This window comes from Embiotoca jacksoni, unplaced genomic scaffold (genome assembly GCF_022577435.1).
Source record: "Embiotoca jacksoni isolate LCO1_2020_lvr unplaced genomic scaffold, fEmbJac1.0.p SCAF_2, whole genome shotgun sequence".
NCBI classification, from domain to species: Eukaryota; Metazoa; Chordata; class Actinopteri; family Embiotocidae; genus Embiotoca; species Embiotoca jacksoni.
This window is the reverse complement of record NW_027185340.1, coordinates 24,432,174-24,442,366: the sequence shown is the minus strand read 5'-3', so window position 1 is coordinate 24,442,366 and position 10,193 is coordinate 24,432,174. Positions and strand designations below refer to the sequence as shown.

The 10,193-nt window shown below is 40.2% G+C and overlaps 1 protein-coding gene across 1 annotated transcript in view; it reads right to left on the bottom strand.

The window, feature by feature from the left end:
- LOC138201558 (plastin-2-like) overlaps positions 1 to 9,596 on the bottom strand; it is a 19,718-nt gene extending 10,122 nt beyond the window's left edge. Inside the window, 4 exon segments of the mRNA XM_069155163.1 lie at positions 1,545 to 1,668; positions 1,788 to 1,936; positions 3,704 to 3,782; positions 9,463 to 9,596. Coding sequence (XP_069011264.1) covers positions 1,545 to 1,668; positions 1,788 to 1,936; positions 3,704 to 3,767 — 337 coding nt within the window. The 5' untranslated portion in view covers positions 3,768 to 3,782; positions 9,463 to 9,596.
- Positions 9,597 to 10,193: the final 597 nt, after the last annotated feature.

Sequence of the window (10,193 nt, the reverse complement as noted above, 5' to 3'; positions counted from 1 at the left end):
TGTTGATTACATGTATGATTACATGTTGATTACATGTTGACTACATGTTGACTACATGTATGATTACATGTATGATAACATGTTGATTACATGTTGATTACACGTATGATTACATGTATGATTACATGTTGATTACATGTTGATTACATGTATGATTACATGTTGATTACATGTTGATTACATGTATGATTACATGTTGATTACATGTTGATTACATGTATGATTACATGTTGACTACATGTTGATTACATGTATGATTACATGTTGATTACATGTTGATTACATGTATGATTACATGTTGATTACATGTTGATTACATGTTGACTACATGTATGATTACATGTATGATAACATGTTGATTACATGTTGATTACATGTTGACTACATGTATGATTACATGTATGATTACATGTTGACTACATGTATGATTACATGTTGATTACATGATGATTACATGTATGATTAGATGTTGACTACATGTTGATTACATGTATGATTACATGTATGATAACATGTTGATTACATGTTGACTACATGTATGATTACATGTATGATAACATGTTGATTACATGTTGATTACACGTATGATTACATGTATGATTACATGTTGATTACATGTTGATTACATGTATGATTACATGTTGATTACATGTTGATTACATGTATGATTGCATGTTGATTACATGTTGATTACATGTATGATTACATGTATGATTACATGTTGATTACATGTTGATTACATGTTGATTACATGTATGATTACATGTTGATTACATGTTGATTACATGTATGATTACATGTATGATTACATGTATGATAACATGTTGATTACATGTTGATTACATGTATGATTACATGTATGATTACATGTATGATAACATGTTGATTACATGTTGACTACATGTATGATTACATGTATGATAACATATTGATTACATGTTGATTACATGTATGATTACATGTTGATTACATGTTGATTACATGTTGATTACATGTATGATTACATGTTGATTACATGTTGATTACATGTTGACTACATGTATGATTACATGTATGATAACATGTTGATTACATGTTGATTACATGTATGATTACGTGTATGATTACATGTTGATTACATGTATGATTACATGTATGATTACATGATTACATGTTGACTACATGTTGACTACATGTATGATTACATGTATGATTATATGTTGATTACATGTATGATTGCATGTTGATTACATGTTGATTACATGTTGATTACATGTATGATTGCATGTTGATTACATGTTTTACTTGGTTGGTAACAATATTACACTCGAGGGTGTCCTTTAACGTTATTATTGGCACAACAGTGATGCGACATCTATGTAATCTAATAGTAACCATGCAAACACACATTAGTGTTGTGTGTGTGTGTGTGTGTGTGTGTTATGTGTGTGTGTGTTGTGTGTGTGTTATGTGTGTGTGTGTGTGTGTGTGTTTGTTATGTGTGTGTGTGTGTGTGTGTGTGTGTGTGTGTGTGTGTGTGTGTGTGTGTGTGTGTGTGTACAGACCTGAGTAGGAGTGCTGTGTGCCCGACTGCTCTGAGGTTCCCGCCACATTGCAGATGCCCTCCTTCTTGTTGATGGCCTTCCTGAAGGTCTTGGCCACCTCAGAGCTCTTCAGTCCGTGGACAATCTGCAGGTGGTTAATAAAGAGTCTCCTCAACTCCTCTGTCTTTTGTTTAATATATTTATGAAGGACACGTAAAGAAAAACGCTGTATATGCCGGCCTGACCTTTGACCTGCACACTTACCTGAGTGAAGTCGTTGAAATCGAGCCTGTCGCTTTTCTTGGTCAGCTCCAGGACGATCTCTCGGATCTTGTAGCCGGGCAGCGGCAGGCTGGCGGCCCTGAAGAGGTCGTTCAGCTCGTCTTTGCTGATGAAGCCGTTGTTGTCCACATCTGGGAGAGGACGGAGGGGTCAGAGGTCACAGACAAGTGACAGAAAGTGTGACTTGGATATCAAGTTTCATACTTTACTGAACGTCACAGTCAAAATGCTGCTGAAGGTGATTAAACAGAGAATTACACTTTGCTTGTTTTTCTTCTTTCCTGTTGAGGCTCATGAAACCTGAACACTGACAAGCAGTGAGACGTGTCAGACACTGGGCCTCAATCAGGAACCAATCACATTCACAGATTTGTTGTAAAGTGACAGGTTTGACAGAGGACGTTTAAGTTATGTAGCATTCACCGGTTTTCCAAAACGATGTCTTTTCATGGGACAAACACATCTGAATCTGAGTTTCAGTAGTTGTTGAGGAAAGTTCGGCTTCAGGATCTTTACACAGATCTGTGGTGAACATCGTCCGGTGCACCAACTGCACCGTACGTTATTCTGACATTACATCCTCTGACTGCCACTGTTTGAATGTCAGATATCCTCTGCTGCTCCGATGGCACGTCGTGGACAGCCGGATTCATTTGTTTCTGATTGTTTTGGCACCTTTACGACGACTGAGAGAGCTACAGTGACTTTGTTTCTGTTGAGAATGAAGCCTTATGTAACCATTTGTGGTCATCAATTATTGTATTAATCCCAGAAATAAAGCCATTAAAAATGTTCTCACTCCCACAAATTCTATATCTATCTTAAAATATACATATATATATATATATATATATATATATATATGTGCGATGCGTCCCGTTGGCTTGTGAACGGCCGTAATGAAGCCTCGAATTCGGATATTGGTCGGCGCCATCTTGCTTGTTCGGAGCAGTTTGGAGCAGGAAGTGACCATATTTGGACGAGTGGTGGATCTGACTCGATCTGATTGGAATCCCCACAACACCATGTACCTACTGATAGTCGTAACTTAACTGAAGTACAGGCCTGTCAATCAAACAGACACGCCCCCAGAAACTATACTTTTGAGCCTTCTTTTCTAATGAATGAGGGATTATATTCAGATGGACCTCCAGAAAACTAATAAGAAGGAGTGACTTTAGCTAACAACACCGAAATGACGTGGAAAATATTTATTGACTTGGAATACCCTGAGAAAAGTTTAATGGGAGTCTATGGAGCCGGAGGTTTTTTGGAGTCAACCTCTAGTGGCACTCGGTGGTATTGCAGCTGAAGACACTTCTGCACCGGGCTAATTTTTCAGTCAATGGGCTCCAAAAGGCTTCGATTTAACTTCTCTAATCAAATACAGTCAATAAATCATTTCCACAAATGAAATTACTGCTTCAAAATGAGTATTTTTGTTTTCTGTTGGTGGTTCAGTCAGGTTTCTGCTAAAGGTGGGCGGGGCGTAGTGTCCTCAGGTTACCAATCAGATCGAGTCAGATTTACCGCTTCCTTCCTGCGCAGCTCGACCAAATATGGTCAGCGGCCGAAAAGTCTAACATGACCTCATTACAGCAGTTCACCAACTAACGGGTGACATCACTGTTGGTCGCCGCTTGTATAAAACCAGGGTATGACAAACAGTAAACATTTTCTGTTCAGGACATTTAGAAGAACTCACTCAGACATTTTGTTGTTTGTGTGTTGTGTTGTTTTTTTTACGAGAAAGTGTCACATCTCTAAAGGACAACTTCTAACTGACGAGCTGACAGTAGTTTTTGGAGAAGGCCAGATGTTTTTAGATGTGAAGCTCGCTGGTCCTTCCTGTTTTAAAAACCACAAGAGGAAGTGACAGTAATGGTGTGAACCCTCACCAATCTTGGCGAAAGCTTCTCTGAGCTCCTCCAGCTCCTCAGGAGAGATCGGCGGGGCGGCCATCTTGGAAACCTGAAACTGACACAGAGGAACACAACATCCTTAAATGAAAATGTCAGAGCCTGGGCAGCCGTGTTCACGAGGGCAGAAAAAGGAGGAACTTTGAGGTGCTATCTCCTGATTTTCTATTGTGTTGCAAACCGCTCACAGTTCTCACTTCTGCCAGCCTCCAACTTCCTGCTTCTGCTGCACTTCCTGCTGACAGCGAAGGCTTCTTTGTGATCAGATTGTAATCATATCTGAGCACCTGCTGGTCCTGCTGGTAACCTGGAACTGGCAAAAGGACTCTGATTCTTTACCTAAAAGGGACATACTGGTTGTTGTTTTCCCGGCATCTTTACAAGGTTTCTAGTTCCATAAACATCATCTTGCTCTGACTCTCTGCGTCGCTGTAATCTTTTCCTGCGTCTGAGAACCTTTAAAAACAGTTAAAAACGTTGTTATTCAGGCTTTTGGTTCGCCTGTCTGGACAGCTTCTTTTGTTGATTACCCTTTACTGGCTTATCTCTCCACTAGTGTCGTTTGTCTGTTGCTATTGTGATTTGAACTGTTCAAAACCATGTTGTTTGTGGGCTGTTTTATGAATTTGAAGCACTTTGTGATTTTATATCTGCCAAAGTGCGATACAAATAAACGTTACTGACTTTGGAGGGACTCAGTCCTTCTTACCAGTGTTTCCACTGAATGAGGTTGAAGGCAGACTGTGTTAAAAGAGTTTCCGCTCAGTGGTACCTTCTGAAGGTTTCAGGAACATTTAGGATTTGTGCTTCGCAGTGCAGAATATATAATTAGTTGTGTACTAGTTGTCAACATTTTACAACCACCATTCTTGCAAACCCGCAACTGCAAACAAGTTTATCTGGTTCTTGCTTTTTGTCCTTTCGACACAACAACATGATACTCTTTTGGTTTTTCAACAAAGATTTTGAATCTTTGAATATAATGTAATGATTTGCATTGAGAAGGTCCACTATAAACCTCGCGATTGTTGATTTTTGCAGGGCCGCAGACCGCAGTGGAAACGCAGATGAATTTAGTTCAGTCCCTGGAACTCCAACTTCTGGAGTTTAACGCCACCCCTCAGCTCAACTGTGTCTGAAACAACTTCCAGGAAGGTCTTAAGACCAGTAAACTAAACAACAGTAGTGAGATGTCACTTCCTTTTCTCGTTCCTTACGTAAAATGACAGCGTCTGTATTAGGTCGGTTCATGTTCAAGCACTAAATGTGATCAAAATACAGCAGTGGACAACGCTAGCAACCCACCGAACAACCTCAGACACAAAGGCTACAGCAGTTTGAACGAGTCACGTGATGTCAGTGAGGTTGACCTCAGCTTTGGGAACTTTGACCAAGAGGAACACGGAGTACTGACATTGTCACAAAATATAAAATTACACAAATGCCTCCTTTAACAGAGTTCCTCCAGTTTAGCTTTTCACCCCGACAACACTCAGAATCACAACTGATGCAGCAAATCGAACATCCAACAGAGTAAGTTTGTTATTTATTTTTGTTTATTGTTTATTCATTTGCATTGTTGATTTGTAGCTGCAGTTGATTCATGTGGGTCTTCTCTTCACGTCTTAGTTCTATTATTTGTGTCCATAATGAAATGAAAAAAGGGTGTGGTTTGGCAGACAGTTGTTTTATTATAAGACTTATTTATCTACATTAATTTTTATTTTAAAATGCTGTATTGCTCTACATAATGGGAATGATCATATTCACTTGTTGTATAATGAATTTAATTGCAGTGTTAACTTTTTTTCAAATCAAGAAGAAAAAGCTGCAGATGAGGAAGAGTGCAGCAGTTGTGAGAAGTAAGTGATCACATGACACGCAGGAGATTTTATTTCGGTGTGCTGATTCACTCCGAGTGCATTTGCAGGTCCTTTTTTGGCAGTTAAATGTGAAAATCCACACACACACACACACACACACACACACACACACACACACACACACACACACACACACACACACACACACACACACACACACACACTTTGAACCGCAGAAGGGACGACTGACTTCAGGGTGTAAAGTATGAGTGACATCACTTCCTGCACAGCACTTGCCTTGTTTAAATGAAGTGGTGGAAACAAATGCACATTCAAATGAAACATGAAGGCATATGTCTGCTGGTGTCGCTGCTCTGATCTCTGTAATGAAAGTTGCATCTCTAATGTGAGAATTTCACTGCATATGTGAAGGAAAATGTGGCTACGACGTGTTCTGAAAAAACACGTACAAATCCCAACCACAAATCTCCCCTGAAGTTCAACTTGAAAGCCAACAAACACAGAACTCAGGATGTGAAGCTCTGCTGTCAAAGTACACACTGACCACGACAAGAGCACGACACGGTCTTTACTGAACTGAGTCCAGATAGCAATTATTCAAAATGAATTATTTCAGGACATTTTCATTTGGTAAATCCAGTTAGTAACACATCAAAAACAACAACAACATCATATATAACATTTCTAGTAAAAAAGAAAGGAGGTCTTTACTTCGTCTACTCTCTGATCTACCAGTGACTCACAGTCCAACACAGGAAGGTCAAAGTATCGGACCTTACAGTACTCCTATGAACAAATTATAATACAACCCATTTAACAGGAAGAAACCTCCGACAGAACCAGGCTCAGCAGTGCCTCGTCCGATTGGGGTGAGTGGAGAGCAGAGGGAGAAAAGGACAGCATAGATACATAAATAGCCAGTTATTCTCCCGTCAAACACTAATTGTTTAATGGGCCGACTGAGATGTAGACTGAACGAGAACTACCTTTTAATTGTACTTATATATTTATCAGGACTTTTTAGACAGCACCATACAACAATCAGACACACCCATCAAACAAAAGTAAAAAAAAACCAGCTGACTGTGTGGAGGTGTAAAGAACAGTGGAAGGTACGAACCACAGAACAGTATTAAAGAAGTTTAGATGACCTAGTTTAGAAACCTCTGCTGTGAACACGGCCGACAGCACTGTCACACGTCTCTGCAGGATCTTTTCAGTTCGTTTCTACTTGAACTTGTGCAGCTGTTCTCACAGAACCACAGCAGAACATCTGGCAGGCTGAGAGGACGGAGGAGCTGGTTTATAAACTCAGTTTCCTCTTTGTTTTAACTTCGCCTACTTTTTTTTTGTCAAACAAAACACTTTTACATTTTTGCCTTCCTGACAATTCACACGCAAAAACAACAACACAAGGGTTTCTTGTTATTCTATTAATACTGTGTTGGAGGGTTGTAAATAGAGCAATTTGTTTCTAATTATTGTTAGAAATTTAAGGGTATCTAATGATTTTATTGGATATTTGTTGCCTTTGTCTTTTATGTCTGAAGTCGATGAAAGACAGTTGTCCCTGCAGCAGCCAGAAGATCAGAAGCAGAAATGAAACTGAGCTCAGCTAAACTAAACCCCTGAACATTTAATATGAATTACTCATAATCTCTCTATGAGCTAATTGTAGACTCAGACTGACATTTAAAGTGGAAGATGTGAGTCACACCTAACGATCCTACATCCCGCCCACCAGTAGCCATAACCTGATTCCACCACAGACCTGTCAATCAAACAGACACCTCTTTTTAAGACTTATTCTCTAATTAATGACGGGATTATTTTCAGATGGACCGCCAGAAAACGAATAAGATGCGACTACAAAACCATACGAACACATGGAAATTATGAGAGAAGTTAAATAGTCGATGGAGCAGAAGAACCTCTAGTGGCACCCGGCGGTATCGCAGTTTAAGGCACTTCCACATCGGCCTCGTTTTTCAGATCCAGAAGCTACGTCCACTTTTACATACAGACTATGGTCTGACCACGTCTGGAGGGGAACTCCTTTACCTCTCACATTAATTAACTTGAGCCCTCAGATGTATCTTGTGACCCTTTGGAAGGGCCCGACCCTTAAGTTGTGAACCACTGTGGCACACTAGCTAACAATAACGTAGTTAAAACAGCAAAGTGATGCTGTAGGCTTGATGACTCAGGATTAATAACATAATCCATAATAATAAAGTATTTTTATTCCATTAATCTGACACTATATGTGTACTTTTACTGAAGGGGGATTTTAATGCAGTGAAGTATTTGGACATTGTGCGACTGGTACTTTTACTTGAGTAAAAGGATCTGAATACCTCACCTCCTCGCTGAGCCACCCAGTGGTGAAACAATCAGTAGGAAATTAATGGAGGCAATTTGGCTGGATTTAAGAAAAAAAATGCAAAACATTTGTTGCTTTTTTCTGCTTTATATCTTTTTTTTTTTTTTTTTTTATCTCCTGGAACACTAATTTGACCCCTGCAATGGCAGTGAGGTTGATAGAGAAATCCTGACTTTACCAGCAACCAAAACATTTAATTGAATGTGCAGAAAATCCAGAATTCCTGTACATTTCCACCTATGACAGCTGTGTGTAGATGAACAGGAGACAGTGACTTTAAAACCTGCAGAAGATGAGCTAATCTCATGCAGAGCTCCAGTCGAAGCTAAAAACGACGGGACACATGATGCACACATGACGGTTTGATGGATTAAAGTGAGCGAGGTTCCAGTTTCCTCATCGCTGCACACGGATCTGATGTTTTCACTCGAGGAACAGTTAAGTCACAAGATTCATGTACATCATAATTTATTCACTGAGCCTGTTCTCTAACCACACACACACTTTTCCACTTCACATGACAGGAAACGCTTTTCAATTTTTGGACTTATCTTTTTCAATTTCGACCATTTCTGTTTTAATGCACAAATTTGAGAACGCTCGTTTGTCCATTCGTCTGCAAGTCCGCAATTTTAAAATAGTCCATTACAAACAGAAGTAAAGAATTTACTGCGTTAAATGTGCAGTTTATGGCATCACGTTTCATGCGATTATATGTGAGAATGTGCAGTATCTCCCTCTGAAATGCAGCGGAGTAGAAGTACAGTGGCAGAAACGGGAAATACTTGAGTAAAGTACAAGTAACTTTACTTAAGTGTTGTACCACAAACTGTACAAGGAAACAGAGCTGTCTCGGAGCAGCGCGGCCTCCGATGGTCTTCCACCTGAGGATTTGCTGAACGTCATCATCATGCTTCGCACATGCTTGAGTTTCATCAACTGTACCCGCCACGGTTCCTCCTCAACCTCCCCAACACGAAGCTTTAATCCTGAATCCAGCACCGAGCTGACGTTTCTGCCTCTGGATTTTTTTTTTGCAGTTAAAGTGAAGCTAACCGCAAACTTCCTTTCCAGCTCACTGCAGTGGTTTAACTGCTTCCTCCTCTCCCCTGTAGGCCTCGCTCTGCTTCGAACCGCTCTTCTTATTTATTTATACACGACAGCTTTTAAATGATTCAAGTCAAACATGCACACAGTTCTACAGCGTAAAGCCAGAAAAGTTCTTTTTTAGTTTTGTTGTTGTTTTATTAGTCTGGACTTATTTTGTGTGAGCAGAGCAGCACGAATGAGCTGCAGTGAAGAAATTTCGGGTTTTAGATTATGAAAATGTAGACTGTGCAATAACATATGCAATACCAAGCGATTACAAAGACAGTAAGACACCTGATCTTCCTCTCTTTGTCTTTCCAGCTGTCCATTTTAACACAAACAAGAATAAATAAAACCGAAGTCCCTCTCATCCTGCAGGGATGCCTTCAGGAATCACCTGAGGCCATCCGGTCTTTCTTTACCTGAGAGATGTGCTGAGGAGGCTGCTGGTCTCTGGACGTGGAGGGTTACTTGTCCGTCCTCGGTTGGTCCGTCTGGCTGCTTTGCTGCTCACTGCTTGACAGGCACCGCTCTGAGTCGGCACCGAAAGCAGGGCGACAACGCATCTATTCAAATCTACGAGGAAGGAAGTGACATGCAACACTTCAGAAACAGGAATGAAAATGTGTTTTGTCTTTATATGGCAATGCACGCTGACTACGAGTCAAGGTGACCCCCCGCGCCCAGCCTCAAGGGACTCTGGGGACACGTTTTACAGTTTTCGAGCAGCCACGGGGACCTTAAGGTGTCCTGGAGGTGTACGAGAAGATAGACGTGTGTCAGCTGTAATGGATGTGGGGTTTATTTATTTACTTTGTAGTTTTGTTTTTTGTCAGTGAGGAAGCTGGATCTTCCTTATGGCCTTTAAATCAAGACAGACAAGCAGCCAGTAGATAAAGAGACAAACACAGAGTTTAAGAGACAGACAGGTAGGTTAAAAAGTAGTGACAGAGATGGACAGAAAGATAGAAGGGCAGTCAGTAAGTCCTAATAGCAGACAGACAGACAGGTAGATTAAAATGCTAATTAAAGGGGAAGTTATGTCAGGTGCAGACCAGTGTCAGATGAGACGGAGTCAACTTTCAGATCATGCACTTTAAAAAAAAAAAAAAGCAAGTAATAAGAGACAGATAGCTAAAAGAAAGGACAGTTA